This window comes from Phocoena phocoena, chromosome 2, assembly GCF_963924675.1.
Source record: "Phocoena phocoena chromosome 2, mPhoPho1.1, whole genome shotgun sequence".
Taxonomy (NCBI): domain Eukaryota; kingdom Metazoa; phylum Chordata; class Mammalia; order Artiodactyla; family Phocoenidae; genus Phocoena; species Phocoena phocoena.
The window spans coordinates 22,220,256-22,243,925 of NC_089220.1; the positions used below are offsets into that span (position 1 = coordinate 22,220,256).

Here is a 23,670-nt window from a genome sequence, read left to right on the forward strand (position 1 = left end):
ATATAGTACAACAGTATCTGATTTAGAGTCAGAAATGGTGGGTTCTGGTCATATCCTCCCCGATAACCAGGCACATGACTCCGGGCACGTTGTTTAACCTCTCTACATTTCAGTTTTTAAATTTTTTTTTAATTGTGCTGGACTGGGTCATATTTTAAAAGTCTTTTACTTAGTAGACTCTAGTCTAGGAGGAATTAAAAAAAAATTATCTTCATTAAAAAATTTCCACCCTATGAATAGTTGCTTTCAAACAATTTACCCTGATTTAATCACGTAATTGTATACAACAGATACTTGTTGAATCCCTGCCATATCCCGACAGTGTCCTCGGGCATATAGCAGATTGGGTCCCTGCTGCCGTGGATCTCACATTCTAGGTAATGTTACAAATGGAAGGACTCTTAGAGACCCTTGTCAAAACCCCTCACCCTATAAATAAGAAGTATGGAGGACAGAGGAATTTATGAATAGCCAAATATGGCAAATCAAGGGCTAGAATTCATTTGTCCTGATTAGTGGTTCCGTGTTCTTTCCATTCCACATACTCCACTTGTGAATGTTGAGAGTAATGAAGACATGAGTAAGGAATGCTTTATAAGTAAGTACCTAGTGAATGATACTAAGTGAAGAGGAAGACAATTAACAACGAGATCCCATATTTACCTTGAGCTGGGCAAGTAGAGTCATAAACAGGACACTGAATTCTTGAATCATATTTAGAATTGTCAAAATATGCCCTCGACCTCTTGGTACATGGAGTTTAATAAAGCAGCTTTGATCTGGTTTTCTTCCTTGTGAATGTTGAAGAGTGTTGGCGTGCCCCTTGGCTGCATTACTAGTTGTGTCCTGAGCTTTTGCTCAGTGATATTAAATGCCTCAGTCGATCTTTTTCTAATTTTATACTCTAATTCCTCTTACACAACTGTTTATAAAGTTTGTTTAGGGCTTTTAACAAACTTTGATCTCAGATGAAAGGCTGGAGAGAGTATACTGTCACTATTAGCACTATTAATATAAATATCCAAAGTGGTCTTGTGTTAATCATTTAACATTAGTGAACGATTTTATCCTATCATTGCCCCCAAATACATTATACTTGAACATCAAACAGTGAAAGGCCATCAGAGTAGCCCTTGCCTCATTATTGTCTTTAGGCTCTGTTCTTATTTCGCATAGTTCATGCTCTGTAAATGATTTTCTGGAGCTTCTTCAATGTTTTTCTCTACTAGGATCTCACTCTACCTATATCCGTAGCAAAGGCCAATAGAACACATCCTGACTTGTTTGTTTCGTTGTCATCAGACATTAACCAGATACTCTAAAGCATATTAAATATAGACTCACTGACTTAAAACACCTAGATTCTGTGAAGTACTCCCTTTATATCTTGTCAGAGAACTTACTGTTTTCAGCTTTTATCCCTATCATTTCTAACTCAGAACTTGTTTTGCTTTGTAATACCCCAGAACTCCACATTAGACATTAGTTTTTCCTTGAAGAAGAGTGTATTTGTTCCCAGACATGAAGGAGTTGACTGAGAGGGTAAGGCAAAAGCCAGGTGATCTCCACATTTCTTAGAGAATGATTAGAATTTGGTGCCCTGAGAGTTCGAAGACCTGGTTGTGAATCCTGGCTCTTTCACATGGACAACTCACTTAACCCCTCTGATCCTAATTTCTATTATCTATGAAATGGGCCTATTACTTATCCTATTTGTGTCACAGATTTGCTGAGAAGATCAAATGAGGTAATGGATGGAAAGTCCATTTCTAATTTAAAACAAATAATCCTCTCTTATGTGTGCACTACCTTTCCCAGTCACAGGAGCAATACATGGACTAGAAAGATTTGGCTGACTAATCGGGATATTTGCATTCTGGTCCTAGTTTTGTCACACTGGTTATGTGTCTTGGCACTCTATGTTATATACATTTTACCTCCAAAATTCAATTTAATTATTTCAAATTTAGGGTCTGAGAAATTTAGATTTATGGTTCTTATTTAATAATCCTAATAATTTTAGTTCAACACATTCCTGCCTCCAGATTCAGTTGACCTGGGATAGGACCCAGTAGTTTCTAAAGTTTCTCAGATGATTCTAACGTGCAGTCATGTGTGGGAATCACTGATTTAAGCCATCTTCTTTGTGCCCTTTAAGAATGTGCCTTTACAGTCCATCCCCTAGAGCCTGGTGTTACTCTGCCTTCATGTCTGTTGGATGTAGTCCTAGTAATTTCCACTGAGTTAATTTCATGCCTTTTCTACTGATACCATCATGTATTCTGTGCCTACAACATATAATTTCCAATCTACCAAAACAACATTCATAAGATTCTTTCTCAAACATTATTTTTTTAAAAATTTCCAGGAATCTCGTGTGCTTACTTGTAGCTTCTTACTAAAATGTAACCTTGTTGGGCCTAACTTCAAGGGCAAATTTACCCAGTCATGAGCTCACCAAATGTTTAATTCTCTGATTTTAATAAACCTTAATGAATTGTCCAGTTTACAAACTAGTATTTTTGGAAACCATATAAAGAGTTTAAAAAACAAATACGTTGTTTTTTAAATCAGTATATTGAGCAAATTGGCTATTCAATCAGTTTTCTTTTGACTACCTACCTCTCTCATCTCTCTTCTTGTTTCTCCTCTTTTCTACTTTTGTGTTAGTTCCCCCCTCTGTGAAATCACACTCATTTCTCCACTCATTTCTTTCATTCATTTCTCTATTCAACAAATGACCACCAACTAACCCATGTAAAGGACTGAGTATAAAGCATGGTTTATCTTGCAAGGCAGCATAGGACAAGTACTTCATGAACTACCAGACTTCATATCAGACTCCACAGAAGTAGTTTACAAAGGCTCCCAGGAAGGAGAAATTAGGTACTAAAGGATGAACAGGATCTGAGAGGTGATGATTAAAGGCAAAGAGTTTTTCAACGGTGGTTTAATCTTTATTATACCATCAGGGCCATTTGGACCCAATCTTAGTCTATTAATTTCTTTTGGTAAGGATTGATTTTTTTTTAATTCTTTTTTTTTCTTTTTTTTTTTTTAGTTCTTACAAAGAGCAAAGAGAAATTTTCCTCACTTTTAAGATAGAAAAAATTAATTCTGTCTTGCAAACACCATGAGTCTATTGAAGCCTATTATAAATCCAAGATGTATAATGAATCTTGGTGATCTTATTTTCTTGAAACATTTTCCTATTTCATCATCCTAGAAATTATCTTATTGGTACTTGTCATTTGTTCCCAAATATGCTAGAAGAGACCAAAATCATATGAAGATGGAGGGATAAGGGGATCACACAGAAGGATGTTGCAATAAGTGACCTAAATCATCACTGTTACATAACATTTCAATTTTCTTATTGTGTTGTCCAAAGTATATCAAGAACTGAAGAGTCTGAGAATTTTACCCTTCTCACCAGTTACCAAGTTAGCCTGCCATACTTTTACGGATGCTGGAAGAAGACATGAGACAAAGGACTTTATTAGTCACAGCACAGCTGGCCCCATGAGCTGCATGTTTGTATCACTTCCCTTTGCCTCCCAAGTCCCTCAGGGGCAATATGGAGATGGGTCCGGGTGGGCATTGCACATGCAGTGAATTTGTGTTATAGCTGAGGAACCCTGAGCTTATGTAACCCCAGTCTTATAAAGGGAGCTACAAGAAATTCTACCGAACCTTTGCCTAAGAGGAAGACAGTGTATTTCCAAATCTGTTTGCTATAGAAACATTCTTGAAAAGCTATTGTGGGATAAAAGCCATCATAAGACATGTAGCAATGCCACGGAGAAGTACCTTGCATCAAAATATTGTATTATCTTTCAAGAAGAAGTTTTATAGTCTTTTTCTTTATTATTATTACTTTTATTGGATGCAGGTTGATAGTTCAGAATTTCTCATTTTCTCCCATAATGACAAAGAGAAGGAAACTGACAGAGGAAGACATTTCATACTTATTAGATGAATCAGAAGATGAATATAAAGAGACAGACAGTGGCATTCCAGATACTAATGATGATGGTGAAATTGATTGTATAAGCAAAAGTCAGATTATGAGTCTTCAAATGATAATATCATAGATGAATTTTTTGCAAACCAATGAATGAACAATCTATTTCTGAGGACAAAGAGGAAATAGGGTGCTCTCAACAAGAAGGACTTCATTATGCAACATTTGGCAACAAGAACCTGGAGCAGTGCATTTGCTGAAAGAATGTGTGACAGTACTCTTTCATCTTTAGTTATGTTTGTGCACCATAATTTACTTCACATGGTTCATAAATGGGCAAACGCTGAAAGCAGGTTGTATAAAAATGTGATTGAAAGGAAAAGATAATATAGAAATGAAATTTTTTGTTGGATTGACCATTCTAATTTATACTTATAAATCTAAAAAATGAAAAAAAATCTGCAATTATGTAGTAAAGAAAACTGCATTATCAATTTTTAAAAAATTAGAAGCAGGGCTCCCCTGGTGGCACAGTGGTTAAGAATCCGCCTGCCAATGCAGGGGACATAGGTTCAGGCCCTGGTCCGGGAAGATCCCACATGTGGCGGAGCAACTAAACCCATGCACCACAACTACTGAGCCTGCACTCTAGAGCCCATCAGCCACAACTGCTGAGCCCATATGTGCGCCTAGAGCCCGTGCTTCACAGCAAGAGAAGCCACCACAACGAGAAGCCTGTGCACCGCGAAGAAGAGTAGCCCCCGCTCACCACAGCTAGAGAAAGCCTGTGCACAACAATGAAGACCCAACGCAGCCACAAATAAATAAATAAATTTATATTAAAACAAATTAGAAGCTGTCACATTTTTAGAGGTATTGTGTTTTGAAGAAGCAAGTGCAAGAGAACAAGCCAGAAGTAATGATAAAATAGAACTCATTAGAAATATATTTGAAATTTCTAATCAGTATTTACAAGATGGGTGTTTTCCAGAATCATGGATGACAATTATTCAGTAGTCCGTTGCGTTCATACCTTCTAAATCAAGAGAATATATAACGTGCTTAACTTCTTACTAAAACTTCTAATGACATTTTTTTTTACTATCTCTTTATATTCTTTAAGTTATTTATCAAGTAGCTAAAATATATTTTTAAAACTTCACCTGTTGGGGACTTCCCTGGTGGCACAGTGGTTAAGAATTAGCCTGCCAATTCCGGGGGCATGGGTTCGACCCCTGGTTCAGGAGGATCCCACGTGCTACAGAGCAACTAAGCCTGTGCACCACAACTACTGAGCCTGCACTCTAGAGCCCACGAGCCGCAACTACTGAGCCCACGCACCACAACTACTGAAGCCCGTGTGCTCTAGGGCCCACATGCCGCAATTACTGAGCCCACGTGCTACAAGTACTGTGCCTAGAATGCGTGCTCCGCAACAAGAGAAGGCTCCACAACAAGCGAAGCCACCGCTATGAGAGGCCCATGCACCGCAGCGAAGAGTAGACCCCACTCGCCGCAACTAGAGAAAGCCCGTGCACAGCAATAAAGACCCAACACAGCCAAAAAATAAATTAAATTAAATTTTTTAAAAAATCTTAAAAAAAAAAAAAGAAACTTCACCCGTTGGACCAGAATAGTAAATGGTGATGACTAATTATTACCGATACACCAAAGATTAAGCAAAAGAATGCTGTTGTGTTCCAAGATCTAGGAACAAACTGCCATTCTGTATTCCCATCTCCTTGTTTCTTTGTTTTCTGTTTGCTTGTTTGTTTTTGTTATGAATGAATCTCCTGTAGTTCCCACAATGTTCAAATTGCAACTGACTTCGAGCGATATTACCTATTACCATAAATTTGATAGACCCAGTTTTCACTATCAATAGGCATCTTGTTTGCTTCTCCAGAAAGTTCCTTTAAAGCACTGGATTCTCTCTAAGTTTAAGAGGAAGAGACCATATATATATTTAAAGTTTGAGCTCTGCATGGCTGTGATATGTACCTATGTCTGTACCTTCTTAGAAATAATACAGAGCAAAGCTCTTACCTTTGGCCTCCAACTAAAGTTGGGTGGGAGGGAAGGAAGGACAGGGAAAGCAATATTATGTAATACTTCATATTTACTCTTCCTAACTGGTATTCCTTGTGGGTGTCATGTCCTAGAATATCTCAAGAAAATTTAGGGAGCAGGCGTCCTCAAAGAAGAAGTGGAGTACCTGTCTCATGTAATTGATGTTACTGTTGCAACTTCATTATATAGAGTATATTCCAGAACTCCTGACATACCCACATTCACTTGACAGGATATGGAATTATCCCCAAATCAAATATAAATTATCTATCTTTCACATTAGCAAATTTTTAAAATATTGTTGCATATATGTAGTTACTGGATGACTGAGAAGCAATTATAGCACCAAATTCAATAAATATTTATTGAGTAGCTATTATATATTAACACCATAGATTTAAAGAATAGTAAGTAAGGCTTAATCCCTATACTTAAAATTTTCCAATTTAATGGGAAAAGGCAGTTAACAAAAAATTATAAATATTTCTCTCTACTGCCCTAATAACTTATTTTCATTCAGGAACCAAAAGAATATGCTTGAACTAAATCTAATCAGCTTTAGCAAAATGAAGTCTGATGTAGTGATGTTATAGTTTGATTTGTACATAGTAGGTACTTAGTAAATGCTGTTGGATAAAGGGAAGGCCAGATGTCCTATCCAGTTTCTGTATAATAAATGCTGTGAAATCCTGACTAATTTCCAGAGTATTGCATGTTTTCTAAGTTTTTACAACATATTTTAAATGTCCAAAGTCATGTGGTTTTGGCTACTTCAGGGGGTTTGTTGGTTGTTTTTTTGTTTAGTTTCTTTTTTTTTTTTTAATGTGTCTAGTAAGGGCTACAGAACTCGTTCATTTTAGTTGAGTATGTTAAAAAAGAAGTGGGGGAAGGGAGACTAAGTTCAAAATTTCAAATTGTTTTGGCAAAACCAACTCCTTTTCATACTAACCACCAGGCCACAAAGCTTCATTGTTGTCCAGTTGAATGAATACATGGCTTTCATTTGGAAAAAAGAAAAAAACCTTTCTAGCAATTGAAGTTTCAGGAAGACGATTGTTTGTGGCAAATGTCAGATGAATTTGCTCATCAAATAATATTGTCAGTTGTGTAATGCCCAGTGGCTTTCATGGTCCATCTTTCTCAGCCAGGGCTTGCAAATTCAGAAACTCGATGAATTTATTTAAAAATATATACTTTTGTTCACATATACTTCACCTATCCTCTCTTGCCCTTCTGTTCAGCCATTCAGGACGTACCTTAACAGAGCCTCTCAAACATACTTAGAATTCACCTTGAACATTACTTGTTTAGGTGGGCTGTCTTCCAAAATGTATTGCTATAACTTCAAATTACTGGTACTTTGAACTAAGTATGGCCTTAAGAGATAGTTCAGTTGAATTTTCAATAGTTTTGAAGGATTCTAGATAGTCTCTGCTTCTGTCTGCTTTGGCAGCGGTCGGCCAGGGAAATGCTTTGTACAGGATCCAAAAGAGTGTTTCTAAGTGTTCAAAAAAGGATTAATTATGAAAGCAAACTTTAAAAGTATAGTCAGAGTTGGTCTCAGTTATTTTTGAATTAAGTCTCAAAGCCACAATGATAAAAATAAAATACCTTGCCTGATTTCTATTTAGATCTGATCTGCCTGTCACCAGAAACTCATCCATATAGGCGGATTAACTGTTCACATGCTCTCTCAGTATCCAAGTGCTGTGTGCGGAGTAATGGAAAATGATTAATTTGTTTTGTCGTTCCTTTTTAGAACACAGGACAACTCTTTAAAAGAAAATAACCCTTTACTTTGAGAACAGAGAAGATTAATTATGTTCACCTCACCAAGGAGCTTTTAAGTAAATTAGCCTGGACCCTACCTCAGCCAGAACAATTATCATTCCTTATCAGTGTTCCATATCAGGACCCTCTGTTCCATGTTAAATATGGAAGAGGCAAATGTAATTGCCTGCTTTCGCATATCTTGAGGGCTTGGGGCAAGGGCCTTGCAGTATTCAGGGAAATGATTAGCATTTCTCAGTATCTGCCCTGTGACCAGAGTCTTCGTGGCCTCAAGTGGCTAAGCCCCTGTCAGCTCATCCACAGGAGACAGTTTGCTGTTCACGTCCCACATTTCCTTATTAGGACATTATTAGGCCCACAAAAGATTTTATTCTCATCTTCCTCTCTTTTACTCTGTCTGGACCATTCAACTCAACTTTACTGTCCCTCGTTTTCTTCCATTTGTTTATTTAATTTTGAGTGTTTAAAAACATTCACTGTCCCTCAAGTCAGGTTTTAAATTGTACTTTTAGAAAATAATTTGTGCTACATATATGTTTCTACAACACTTATAAGTTCTAAATGAGTATTTATTGATCTTTGCGTTGAGAAGGTTTTTTGTTGTTTTCTTTTCCCCCATAAAACTAAAATCTATTGTGTATAATAGCAAGTACTCAGCCCTGGAAATTAAGGAAGAATATAGTCCTGCCTTTAAGAAATTTGCTGTCTACTGAAAGGGACAAATAGACAGGAAGCGATTAGACAGGTGATAGGAGGCATGTGTGTGCATGGGAAGCTCTGAGGATGGGTACCCAACACACACTTTAGGAGAGATGTTCACGGAATAATAACTAGTATTATCGTTGTAATGATAGCTAGTGTTTATTGAGTGCTTACTAGTGCCCTTCCCCATTCTGAGTACTTTACATATGTTAATATATTTGATCCTTAAAATAGTTCTACGCTATGGGTGTTATTATCATTCCTGTTTATAGGTGAAGAAACTGAGTCCCAGTGCAGAAGGATCAGGAACTTCCATAGGCACACGTGGCCAGTAGGAGACTAAATCAGGGTTTCAACTCGAACCACTCAAGAGGCCATGCTTTTAACTGCCATGTTAGAGGAGGTAGTAACCAAGCCAAGTCTTGCAGAAGGACAATCAGTGGGCTAATTTAAGCAGCGTGTAGAGGATATTCCAGACAGATGGGCCTTTGCGTTGTCCACTGAAAAAACAAAACAAAACAAACAAACAAAAAAGCACAACCTAAAAGTCGAGAATTATGTTTTCTTTGGTAATCTTACTGAGGACTATATAATCGGGATATAGGCTCTCAGATAGCTCTGAGGAACTGTTTCAAAGAGGTAAGGAAGGAGCCAAGATATATAGGAGTTTTTGCTGGGAAAAAAAAAAGAAAAAGTCAAACATCGAAAGATTGCTGCTAATCACAAAAAACAGCCATCTCAAGTTAATGATTTTAGTGTTTTTTCTATGTATGGGAAGATGAATGGGTCCAGGTTCATTGAAATGATTGCTTAGATATGCATCTTAACTATCTAGGGCCAGCATCCTGTTTATCTCCATCCTGAATGCCCCTCAGGGCACATCATTGGAGGTGGCTGCATTGGCTGATGGATTGCTGGCAAGGCTACATTTGTTGTTTACCAGAATGGCAGCAATATTTGTTTGGTCCACAATGTGCAAAGTCATGATGGCACAGAAACTTTGACAGAAGCAAAAATATAGAATAACATTTATGGTAATAGAACCAGAAGCTAATTAGCAGCATCTAGATGAGGGCAAAACTGTAAAATCTTTTTTCTGTTTTAATTTTTTTTTAATTTTTTTAATTAATTAATTAATTTTAATTTTTTTTTAATTTTAATTTTTTTTTAATTAGGACAGTTATAAAATGGAAAAAAAAAAGAAAAGCAAGTTCTTTGCCTGCTTTTGGAAGTATCTGTTCTAAAAATACAAAATATTTGGAGTTAGTAATTTGATAGGGCAAATACCCAAGATGACAGAAATATCTTTCTTCCTGTTTTCCTTATGCAGTCATTGACTTTGCTTTCTGCCACAGAAGAATGAAGGTTTTTCCACCCCTCAGGTGTTCTTGGGTAAATAGTAATCCCTAAATGGTTTTCTCCTTATTTTACTTTCTCTTTATAGAAAGCCATTTTTCTTACTCTTTCCAACCTTTCAAGCTCCCAACCTACTATGGGAAGAAGTTAAAACTACAGCAGAATAAATCTAGAGCCAGAAGGGCTCTTAGAGATTTTTAGATCCTTCTTTCCCATTTTCCTGATTTGGAAACTGAGATCCATGGGTTAAATGATTTTCCCAAGTTCATATAACTGGTAATTGCAAACCTGAGATATAACTTTTTATCTCCTGATTGCTACTCAGTGATCTTTTCCCCTGTACCTTGCTGCCTCAGATATATCTTGATGTCCTTAAACAGAAGGCTACCACAAATAAAAATATTATCTGAGTAATCTAAATAATTTATCATTATTAGAGAAACTATTTTGTGGACATTTAAGACATTTTCAGGAGTTTATGGTCAGAATGACTATTCTTGAGATGTAAGAGTATTTGGGGTAAATCAAGAGCTTTAGATGTGGCACCATTGCCCTTCTGGGGTTTCAGTACATTCTCCCAATAAATTTCTCAGGGAACTCCACCCAGATGGTACCCCTGACGTGGGTCTCAGAGTTTCCACTGCTCAGCAGGTCCCCAACCTGGGAGTGAGACGCCTTGCCCCCTTCTCACAATACTCCCAAACTCCACCAATTCTTCCCTTGCTTGGGGCTCAGGGGCCAGCAGTCTGCAAACAGCATCAGAGGTTCCTTTTAGAGCATGTCACTCCTCTGCTGAAAACCCTCAGAAGACCTTCTGTCTCATTCAGAATTAAATACACTTACTTCACTGTGGCCTAAAGGCTCTGTAAGATCTTATCACAGGCATCTTCAGCCTCATCTTGGGCCCTCCCTCAGCTCACCTGTAGAACAGTGTCTGCTATAGAGTCAGTGTTTAGTAAATGCTTGAAGATTGAATAAATGGATAAATCCCTCCCCTTCATTGAGTAAATTGCATTTGTTCACTCAAGAAGCAGTCATTGAATACCTTTTCTGTGGAAGCACTGGGTGGACTGTGGGTACAGTGGGGAACAAAGGCAGACATTCCCCACCCGGAGGATGCTTACTGCCCAGTGTCAACACAAGCATTAATTAAATAACTGCACAAATAAATGGAACACTAGTACTCTAATACTTGTTGCAAAGGAAAGGCTCATGATTTAACTGAGAGCTTATTTGACAGAAATCAGTGAAGGCATGGGTGCCTTGCCTGAGGAAGTGATGAAAGATAATAAAAATTAACCAGTTCACTTAAGATTTATACATTTCATTACAAATTAATGTAAATTTTACATTAAACATATTCAAGTGGAATTAATGGTATGCATGCTGAAGTCTTCAGGGTAAAGTGTACTAATGTACACAGTTTACTTTGTAATGCATCCAAAAAGTAAGTTGGGTTAATGGATAGACGTGGGGATGGATAGATGAATATGTGATAAAGCAAATATAACAAAATGTTAATAGTAGAACTTAGGTGGTGGGTATTTGTGTGATCTCCGTAAATTTCTTTCAGATTTCCTGTATGCTTGAAAATGCTCATAATGTTGGGGGGAAAAGTTTTAACCAGATAAGGAGACTGCAGGGAACATTCTCCACCGAGGGCACAGTATGTACAAAAGCAATTTGTGTGCCATTACAATTTTATTACTTTTATGTTTTGGACGATGTCTTTAGAACAGTAATGTATTTCTAAATATTGGATATAGTTTTAATTAAGTTTGCCTTGTTTCTGCTTTGTACTCTGTTGACTAATTTTTATTAGTAATTTTAGATTGTCAAATTTAGATTGTCACTGACCTCCTTTTCTCCATTTGAGAATCCTTGAGCTGACAGTATTTCACAGAATCAGGTTTTTTAAATACTATTTAGAAAGTACTTGACAGTTTTCAATGTACTTTCACATTCACTCTTACTTGATTATCACAGTTACTGTATGAGTACGGGATAATAAAGACCATCATTATTTATCCCCATTTTGCAAATAAAAGACTGAAGCTTAGAAGGGCAGGGGAAACCACAAAATACAATTAATGTTGCTGGAACTGTGCATCTCCACAAATGAGATAGGCTGACTTCTGGTTCAGCATCCCTTCCACCTCACCACTGTCCTCCATCAGCCAGCTTGAAACACGTGACTGGGACCAGTAAATCCCACAAACATAGTTTCTTTATCTGCCACCTTAAGCAGAAATTGCTAAACTCTGTCTCTTTCAGCAAACACTTGCTTATACTGTTTGCCCATTATTAACATGCAATCACATTTTGGGGGCAAAAGTTCTTAAATTTCTTTCCTTTGTTGAGGGCATTTAGTTTTCAATTTTAAGAAATGAAGTGATTTCACAGAAATTAAAGTGTGGATCTCAAGACCCTCCTCCTTATAGACTGGTTGTAAGGGCCCAGTTCGTTATCTAGCATACAGGGAACACTAAACTAGTCCTCACTATTCTTTGTGTGTTATTTTTCCTTTATATCAGGAAAAATATTTAAAGAGGGGATCTCAAGGGGAAGAGATATGTTTCTTTATTCCTTCTGTATTCCTTTCTCCTTCAACTCATTCTTGGTGTTCTCTTATTGAAAAAAAATCCCCAAATTAAGCTAATAATAAGATCATGGGTTGACTGTAACTCATCATTTGGTTATGTCTAGAAACAAGAAAGCAATAATCTGGAATGACAGATTCTCTAGGTTTTTTATAGTTCTTCACTGAAAAAAATTACTGTGAACGAGAGTTGGAAAATACCTAGAAAGCCTTCTTTATTCAAATTTTCTAGTGAAGATATTATACCTATTCTCAAATTTCATAAATTTGTGCTTTTTAAAGGAGATCTTCTACCATGTTTGATTAGAATGGTATTATATGAAGACACAAATAGAATTTGTTGTTGACAAAAGTTCTGGATTTTAGATCAAATAGAGTCACTGATGCCATATTGCCACATTAACTGGTATTTTTTTTTGTTTGTCTTTTTAACAAGCCTTATGTACCCTCTTACCCTGAGACACATGTAAACACTTCTAAGTGGGTGTCTGATTTTTAAAACTCTCTTAAAGTGAAGCCATACCCGGCCTCTGTACCCTGACACCAAATTAAATCTTGGAGACAAGAGTTTTGGGTGAAGTAGAAAAGAACAGCTTTACTGCTTTGCCAGGCAAAGGGGCCACAGCGGGCTTCTGCCTCAAAAACTGTGTGTCTCAACATGGAGGCGATAGTGAGAAGTTTCATGGTAATGGTTCAGAGAGGGTGTGATCAGCTTGCAGACACTCTTCTGATTGGTTGGTGGTGAGGTAAGTGGGAGTTAGCATCATCAACCTTCTGGTTCCAACCCGTCTGTGGTCTGCCTGCTTGAGAGCAGCATACCATTAATTTCTCCCACCTTGTGGGGCTTTCAGTATCTGCAGAACAGCTCAGATATTGTTACATATGTATATCCCTTAATGGGGAACAAGAACCCTGCCCCGAGGCTGCATTTTTGTTTCTCTTGACTGTTCCTCCCTTGTCTCCACATCCCCTCCCTTCCCTAATTAGCAACTGTTTGAACCTTCTCACTGGAACTCAGGGAAGGTCATGGAGGCTGAATGAAGCCTATTTCCTGTTATCGAGACATGGAGGACACAGAAAGGCTTTTGTGCCCAGGAGCCCCACAGGGTCCTGCTTGGTATCAAAAGTACACAATCTAGAAATAGAGGACTCCTCTGATATTCCAAGAAATCCACATGACTTTGAGCTCTGAGGCTCTTTGAAGGATGTGTGTCTAGAAATGACTTTGCCAGCCCAGCCTCTGATACTTTTTCACTTGGTTCCAGCAAGTGTCATACAGTTTGGATGAAAAGAGGACCCTGTGAAGCCAATATAGCTGTGCTGGATCTAGTCACCTCAAGTGAAAAGGCAGACAGTCTCTCTTTTTCATGATCTCACTCTTCCTCTCCTTCAAACTTGTTTATTCAGGTCCTTTTACCATCTTTCAGCCATTTGTCAAAAAAGTTTTTAAGTGAATCTCTTTCCAAATGAAATGGAATTGCATTTTTGAACCCAAATAAACTGCTTCATAACCTCATGTATTTAATATCTATATAGTGCCAAAAATGCACACACATTTTTAAAATAAAAATGTAGACACCATATCCTTTATGTATCATCCAAAACCTCAAAACATATGATTTCAATAGCACTATAAGAAAATGGTGGTTGTTATATGTTAATAAGAAAATAACATGTACATTTTTACAAAGAAAAGTATGTTCTGTTTCGTAAGCTTTCTCTACAGGAGACAGGAATCTAAGAATTGCAGTGAAGCCCCTTCTAATTCCTAATAGCTGCTACTTATGTTGTCATACTATATTATTCAATTTCCCTCAAGTCTGACGCAAAGGAACACCTAAAGAAAAATATACTGTGGACCAGTACAAACTGTTCAACCCCACAGCAGTTTGGTGTGTGTTGAAGATTTTGAAATAGTAACATTGCCAGCTGATTCATTGCCCCTTCCAACAGGTATCTAAACACGCCCGTACGTACAGAAGCCGGAAGTCCTAACAGACAGGACTTCTGAATTTCACTGTTGTTTCCGCCACTGGATCTTGCCCTTAGTCTAGAGAAAATAAATGAAATAGCAAACTTTTGCTTCTAGGTTTTTAATACAGAGGTCAAGATTCACGGGTTGATTAGAACACGGTAACTCTGCCTTTGTCTTTATGTGGCCAACATTTGTTGAAGCACCTCTTGTGGACAGATAGTGTGCTATCCTAGTGCTAAATGTTACAGTAAAAGAAAAGGGGGTATTAGTATCATAAAACTCAATCTCATACCTAACGTCCTCTAATCAACAGAAAGACTGTCCTGACCCCTTGTGTGTGTATATATATTGGATGCATGGTCTTGAGCACAGACCCTTCAGCACTGGCAAGATGAAATTCTTCCTGGGTTCATCTTAAGACTTCCTTTTCCAGAAACGAGCTCATCAAGGACATATCTTCAAAATTCTAGCTGCTAAACTAAGAGTTGATAGCTAACAAGGGATTAGGAATTTACCTAAAGCATGCACTATTACAGCTACTGGTTGCTGTCCTTTTCAATTGGTGATTTGCCATGAAAATATTTATATAATAACACTGACATTTCTGCATTCAGACTGCTTGGATTTGCATACCAGTTTTGCCACCAAATGACTGTGAGGAAGTTATTTACACTTTGGTCCTCAGTTGTCTCATCTGTAAAATGGGGATAACCTTAGTATCTACATTATACAGTGGAATGAGGATTAAGAGTTGTATTCAAAATTGAATTACATTTTTATAGTTAGTCTTTCATTATCCTACTAAACAGGATTAGGAGTAATTGATCATTTGCTTCCTAGACCAGTGGAAGTCCAGCTCCTTAAGCCTCTGAGATAAAGCAAGTACTATAATCAGCGTATTGTATCAGTTTTTTATGAAATGGAGTCTTAATTGTGAATTTCTCTCTTTTCAAGTTAGATACGAAATTTATTATCTTGTAACATTTTCAAAAGAGAAACACTCTTTAAACCCCTATGTGAATGTCCAATTTAGTTCTTCTAGAAAATTGATTTAAGAAAATTAAAGACAGGTTAAGCACCTGTCATTTCCTGGTGCCATTATTCATAAACTTGAGAAATTGTTCCCTTAATTCTACCAGTGGAGACTCATATGTGCCCTTTAATGCATTCGACCATGTAAGGCAGTAGTAATTAATCAACTTAAAAAATAAAAAGTTTCCCTGACTCTGCATGAGATATTTTGCCCTAGGAAATAGCATGCTGTAGGTCCTCATTGGCACCTTTAAAATCCAAGCAAGTTCCCTGTTTAGACTTCCCATCTGCTATTAGTCCTTGTCTCTCTAGCACAGTTAGCTTTTGGGGAAAAGTGAATTTAAAATGCCATGTAATGTGACAAGACTCTAAGCACAGGATGCCAGCCAATCTCACATTAAAAAACAAAAGACGGAAAAAAAAAAAAAGAAGACAGAGTTTGAATTTGCGTATGTATACTTTTTAAATCTATATGACAACGTGGTAGGTTTAAGCACACTAACATACACATAGAGGGAGAGAAGGCCAGAAAATAAATGTGCTCTCCAAATACCACTTAATTATGAAATTATGAGGCCTGAGGTGACTGCAGGCCTGGACTCATTATCTTCATTACTTTATGTCTTATTGCTGCAGATGCCTTAGAAATCTCAGCATCTATACATGTAATTTCCTTAAAATAAATGCAATTAACTTTCTTCTTTGTATAATTCTTACATCTTTTACATATGCATATTCTCCCTCCAGTAAATTTAAAGTTCCTGCAGAAGAGAAAGTGTGCCATCTACGTCTTACGGATCTTTCTGTGGTATCTAGATATACATTTGGTGTTACTTAACTGACTAGAATATAAGGATGAAGAGAAGGACATGTGTACCAGAAAGTATTTCTGATATTGAGCAAGATATTGAGAAACAATCCATAAATGGAATATAAAATAATCACAACTACAATAGATGAAGAGAAAGTATAAAGATGTTAATGGAGACGTGGGGGGTTAGGGGAAGGAAGTAGAAAAATAACCGGTTAAGAAAGAAGAAGCCAAGCAAATTTTTAAGGTTGAAGGTTTACTCAAAAAAAATTAGCCATTTGAATATGTACCCCCAAAACATAATCAAATAGAATAAACCAGTATGTGTAAACATGCTAGGAAAAAACCTTTTTAATGCATCACCTGAGTGATTGAAAATTTTAAGCAAAAATATTTACATAACCTGCTAGCTTTACAGTAGGGAAAGAGATCATTTGCTTATTTTAAGATCAAAATAAGTATAACATATTTAACCCAGGTTCAGAGGGTCACTTTTGAATGAAAAAAATTATGTGATGAAAAAAAAGGAAATAAAGTTTTAAAACTACAAGTTGTACCGAAACAATTGTTTATGAAGAAGATTTTATCCAATGCATAAAATTTTGCTTTAAAATCACCATGGCATTGATTTGGATTTTACTATTCAAGGGCCAATATAATTATTGAGGAAAGCTATAATTTTACTATTTAAATGAATATAGCATATATGGTGACTAAAACTACTAGTTCTCCTAAATCTACACATTAGGGCCTATGTTAAGAAACATGTCATTTTTTTAATTGAAGTATAGTTGATTTACAATGTTGTGTTCATTTCTGCTGTATAGCAGTGACTCAGTTATACATATATATACACATTCTTTTTTATATTCTTTTCCATTATGGTATATCTCAGGATATTGAATATAGTTCCCTGGGCTATACGGTAGGACCTTGTTGTTTATCCATTCTATGTGTAAATAGTTTGCAACCACTGACCCCAACTTCCCAGTCCATCCCTCCCCACCCCCCCCACCCCATCCCCCCAACCCCCGGCAACCACAAGCCAGTTCTCCATGTCTGTGAGTCTGTCTCTAAGAAACATGTTATTTTGATTAATCTTTCCTATTCATGAAATAATTAAATAAATCTATTTAAAATGCATGGCAGTTTGAGTTGAGCACATGCCACAAAAAAGACTAACAATGTAAGTGTTAATCGGAAGGAACAAAATACTAAGTCTTTTAAATGGAACTCGAAAAGGAAGTTTAAGTGGAACTCGAAAAGTTATGAATGTGAAGAAACAGCATGTACAACTTCCAATTTCAAAATGGCCAAAGTGAGGATGTTTCTACTACTCTCTCAAAAATCACATTAGAAGAATACAAATATGAAGAGAGAGAAACAGTGGCTTACATGTTGACAACTAGAAGACATCTATAATGCCAAGTCAAAGAACATCGAAAGAAAAAGGGTAAAATGCCTCATGACAGAGGTGAAACCCAAATGCCTGTCAAGGGGATAGCTATGGAAAGCAAATTTTATTCACCCTGTAGAATTTCTGAAAGGCTTTTGAGCTAGTGGTACCCTTTTATTGCAGGAGAGAGTGGAAATGAGTACATTGAAAGTGTCTTCAGGGAAGAGTTAGACCCTCCACTGTCTGTCTCCATCCCTGCTCCTCCAGAAACCCTGCAGGAGATGTAAGGCTATGCTCTGGAGAAGCTCTGGATGGGAGGTGAAGACAAAGCATCAGGGTGAGATAGGGATAGGAAGAGTAAATGAAAGTGAGTATACCAGATGATGAGAACACCAGTTCCTAACCCAGGCTAGTTCCAAAAAAATTGAACTCCCCTGAGAAAAAAACCCTGACGCACATATAATTTGGAGCCTCCTCCCACCAAAAAAAAAAAAAAAAAAAGAAAGAAAGAAAAAGAAAAAAAGCCATTTGACACCTGATTAGCCTATTATTAAATTACATAATTCTCAGGTATTATTTGCAATAAATTCTATGCTATGCATTGGTAGCTAACAAACCATGAAATCTTATGGCTTAGCACCATAAAAGTTGATTTTTCACTCACATTAAGTCCAGTATGGTGGGCGGCTCTCCTCAATCCTGTAGCTCTGCCGTCCGGAATATGTGGCTTCCAGGGTCCTTATGGCAGGGTCTGAGGTGGAAAAGGGAACACACAGACTCTTAACTGTCTCAGTCCAGAAGTGACACATGTCACTTTCATTCGTAATCTATTGTGCAGAACCGTTCACGTGGGAGATGTAGGGAAGTACATGGAATAGTGGGTGGTCACTAACTTCCTGATAGCTCTGTGCAAACTTATGTCCAGGTTCCTGCAGGACACTTTCTTCCCAAGCACAGCCCTAGGGTTTATTTTTTATTTCATTGAATAATTACAATTTGTTTTAAATGTAAAAGCTACTATCTGTGTGCCTACCCTGTGACAGGACTAAGAATACAGAGGTGTATATGGTACAGTCTCTGGTCTCAAGGTTATTCTACCATTTAACCTCTTAGTTCAACATTTGCTTTGAAATAATTTTCAGAGCATTCCCTCTTAGTGGTTATATCAGTATGTGTAAATCAGTGACTAGCTAATCAAAGACTGTAGAAGTTGTTGATTTGTTATCAGCAGGACCTTGTGTCCCTGTCGCACATATTTAATTTCAGATTATTTCTTCCAAGTCTTTTGAGAACTACTCTTTTCCTTTTTAACTAAAATAATTGTTGAGAGCTCTTTTCTTCTTTATAATGGCAACATGTGAGGATCTCTAATATGCTCCATAGATAAGTAACTGCAAATTCATCTATTTCTCAGTATTACCTTACGATTTATTTCTGATGTTCACTGAAGCAGGTTTTTAAATTAATATGAAATTCTCTATAGAAAGTTTGATAGTATATCAGTTGCAAGCAGTTATCTAGGAGGCTCTTTATATTCAAATCAGTCTTGCAAATGCATCTCATATTCTTCTTGAAAAAATTTTTTCTCATGTAGATACATTTATCTTAGACATACTATTTGTTATTTGACTCTCTAAATCTACAGCCTGAACTGCTTATACCAATGGTACGACTGATTTTTAGTACTTGGATTCTGAAAGTATTAATCAATTTTTCATAATGCTTGCTTGCCTTGTGTTTTCTAGAGTACCCGAGTGGCCTTAGACCATCTGGAGTCTGTGCCTGAGAAACTGAGCCTACTAGAAGATTTCAAAGGCTTCAGAGTGAGAAAGAGTTTGGCTTTTCTCTTTCAGTATTTTTATCTGAGTGAAAGCACTTGACATCTTCCTGATGTGCAAAGAAAATTGTAGGGAGGGAGGAAAGACCATAAAACATTGGGGACTCTTAACACTTAATCTTATCAGAGCTTATTGACATTTCTGATGCCAGCATTGAAAATAATGGAACTTACATATTAGCACAATATAGGAAAATAGAGGCTTTTACCCTATTACCAGACGCTCATTTGGCCCCCTAAAGCTTTAACTATAGTTTAGAAAAACCTAAGAATTAAAAGGAATTACACATTCCTTTTAATTCTTTTAAAGGAATTAAATGACTTTTTTGATAAACAATTTTAATTTATGAATTATCTTCTTTTTTTAAATTATAAATTTCCAGAGTACTGTTTGTCTTAGAGATACAGTAGTGCACAGGTTATCCCTGTACTACAATATATGAATTCAGATCCACATAGAATTTTAGATTTTATATCCAATGTTATTTATTGATAGAACTCTAACCACAAAGGACTTTATTATCAAGCCAGTTAATTACATGTCGGAATTTACCTACTGTAAATATAACCCTGCCACCCAGTCCTGCCAGACAAGGTCCAGGCCAGACAGCACATGTCCCCATAGGGGTGCATATGTAATGGACAGTTTTAGTGATTTGTAATTTCTTGACCCTGTATGAACAAACAGAGATGAGAGTTTCTCTTTGAAAACGATTTAACTGTTTATTTCACGTTAGCTTTAAAATATAACTTATATATAGATTCTGCTTAACTCTAACATATTATTTGAGGATATAGTGAGTAAGAAATATAACCAGATCATGCCATGTTGATTTATTAGAGGTACTGATATGATGTAACTTTCAAGGTCTACACTATCTTAAAATTTCATTAAGTGTATTTTGCTAGTTCAGTAACTAAACATTTTTGAGTGGGATCTAGGGTTGAGCTGACACATCCAGAAATCTAGAATATCACTTATAGAATAAAGCCAAGTGTTTCTAGTATATTTTACTAAAGTTTTAATTCTTTCTCATGATTTAATTGCATATTTGCAGTCTAAATCTCTGTCAAAGAATTATGAAACCAGTGTTCAAGAAGATGTAATTTCTTTTCACCCTTATATGACCCGATATGGAAAGCAGACAATATGTTACACCCATGTCCTTTCCACTTTTTTCTTCTTTAGCTAATAGAAGTTATCTAAGTGAATGAAGGGCCGGCACCAGAAGGTATTAGAAACAAGTGGCATTTGCCATTGAAAAACTAATGCCTGTGTTATACCAGCATAAAAAAAATAGAGTTTAACCTCCAGTGACAGCTCATTTTTCCCCTCAGTGGTCTACATTAAACAGAATGTTCATAAGGGTAATTTAAAAGCTGTGTTCTCTGCTATTGCCAAAAAATTTATTATTATTTTTCATCTTATAGGCTAGTGATTATCTACAAATCTAGCTTATATGTGCACACACTCACATAGGAAGGTGCCTATATAGTGAAATTTTTAGGGACAGTGTTTTTCAAATTTCAGAATTGTACTTTCCAGTATTAGTCATTAAAATTGAAACCTTTACCTTTAAAAGGGAAAGGGGTTCGTTAGCAAGTATTATGCACTGCTATGTGGCAGGCAGTAGCTAAGTACTTTACATTACATTTCTTCAAATCCTCAGAGACACCCTATAGATTGGCATTATTTTCCCCCATTTTACAGCTCAGGAAACTGAGGTTTGGGGTATGTAAATTAGAGAAATCTACGATCTACTTCTCTGTGTTTACAGCAAAGCCCATCTGCTTTGCCCTACTGCCTGTAGCTTGAAACCCATTCTATATGTACTCTAAAGCCATCTGTATGATTAAAAAGAGGTCATGTAATCAATTTAATGAAAACAACTAAACATAGCCTTAAATAAAAATACATGAAGCCTTTAGGTTATTAGACGTAGATTATATTTTTCAAAACCCAAAACTTTCTAAAATTCAGTACGCCGTTAACAAGAGTTCAAAGACCTAAGTTCTGTTCTATGCCTATGCACCAGACAAAATCACCTAATATCTCAGGGAATATTTCCTCATCCATAAAATATGAGAGACTTGAACAACATTATCTCTGTCGTTCCTCCTCACACCGGCATCACTAGCATATATGTGAAAATGCATTTCACATATTTTTTTGGCAATACTGTAGTCTATGACTCTTAAGTATGAATACAAACCTCAACTTATTTAGATGGTTTTGACTTTATTCTTATTTAAAGGTGTCATAGTCTCTCTCTCTCATTTTTTCCCCCTTATTTTGAAAGAAGTGATTCAACTCGACAGTCCTACATTTAAACATTACATATTTGATATGGAGGAGAGGGAATAGCATTGGATTCCAAGCCCAGTTTGCCGCCACACATTGCCTAGCCTTGGACAGGTCATTCTTAACTTACCTGGGCTGTAACTTTTTTTTTTTTTTTTTAATAAAAATGAGAACTTTGGAATTCTAATACCCCTTCCAGTTTGAACATTCAGAAAGTTCTTTGGGGCTATTTGGGGAACTAAATCCCATAGATGATTTTTCTTACATATGAAAATCAGTTGCCCTAACTCTTATTCTAATTTCTCCCTAATTCATAATAGAAATGTCTAAAAAACTGGCTGTGGTGACTTATTTGCTGTGTTCTATCCTCTCTCCCCAGAATGAAGGAAAAATAGAAAGGAAGGAAGGCAGGCCCTGGAAATTTTTTCTGTCTTAATTTATTACCTGAATTTTTTTATGCTTTTGAGGGCAGATGAGCTATCCTTAGATTTAAAAATCTATGTGATGTAATAGTTAAAAGTCAGAATGTTGAACAAATTCCAAGGGATAGTATATAACATCCAAAAGTGGCATGGTATCATTAAGTTCCATCTTTGGACAACTCACTGTTAATTAAACCTTTTTGCCTTCCTTCAACTAAAGGAAGGAAGTCATTTCAGATTGGCATGGGGACTAGCAGTGAAAAGAAATGCAAATAACCAATGTGGGACCCTGTTTTTATTTTTATGATAGCATCCAAAGTGATCGTTTTCTTCTTTATCCTTGGGAACCTATGACTCCTCTATATATCTCTCTAAACGGCTATAATGATTAATCATCTACATATCAAAACTTTCTTGTTTTAATTTCAAGCACTGGTTTTTCTTTCATCTACCAGTTTAGACCCTTTGTTGTTTTTGCAGGGTTCGCGCAGTTTATCTGACAGAATTGACGGGAGATATTCTAAGTACAGAGTTCACAGAGAGTCTCTTCAGCAGCGCCTGGATGACACCAAGTGCAGAATCCCAAGCTTCAAAGTAATGCCCTTTATATACGCTTTCAGTCTTTGGGCATTATTCATGTTTATGGCTACAGCTTTCTAAGTAGCTTTTGCAGGTTTTGTGTAAGGGTACTACTTATAAAAGAAATTTCTTGATGTAGGAGATAGATTTTCAATTCTGTAGAAGTAGAAAATAAAAATCCAAAGACTGTGTTTATAACTTTTTACCTGAGAACTCATCTTTAAGTTTATGCCATTGTTGCTTAATATGTTATTTGTCTATGGGAATTGATGCTGCTTAAGAAATCCTGAGCCAGGAAACCTCTGGTCTCTTCATTGGTCAGAGGCTTAGTGTGGATGGTGGCCCCTCTCAATATGTAAGTTCAACTACTCTCGGTGCTGAGATCCCCAGTAGGTGAAGTAACATATGGTATTTCATAGCATTAGCATTTATAGTCATTCCTTTCATAAGAATAAGAACTCCATATTACTACTTCAGCCTATGGTTCACTAGTGTGGAATCAACATAGGAGAGTGGGAAGATCTGACCATATTGACAAAAAGCCTACCATTCCCTAGAGTCTGTCCAAGATCCATGTGGGGTATGGGTGACTTTAAAATCATTTGACCCTGAACAGTTATTAGCCTAGAGCGGGGCTTCTTAACCCCGGCATTAGTGACATTTGTGCCAGGTAATTCTTTGTTGTAGAGGCTGTCCTATGCATTGTAGGATGTTTAGCAGCATCCCTAAGAATCTACTTACTAAATACCGGTAGCATTCCCCATCCCAAGTTGTGGCATCTAAATGTGTCTCCAGATATTGCCAAACATCCCCTAGAGCAGCGGTCCCCAAACT

The 23,670-nt window shown here is 36.8% G+C and overlaps 1 protein-coding gene across 1 annotated transcript in view; it reads left to right on the plus strand.

The window, feature by feature from the left end:
• The window catches only part of CEP128 (centrosomal protein 128), a 412,227-nt gene that overhangs the window by 369,906 nt on the left and 18,651 nt on the right, over window positions 1–23,670 (plus strand). Inside the window, exons 20-21 of the mRNA XM_065871644.1 lie at window positions 19,442–19,519; window positions 22,738–22,851. Coding sequence (XP_065727716.1) covers window positions 19,442–19,519; window positions 22,738–22,851 — 192 coding nt within the window. The remainder of the gene's footprint in view (window positions 1–19,441; window positions 19,520–22,737; window positions 22,852–23,670) is intronic.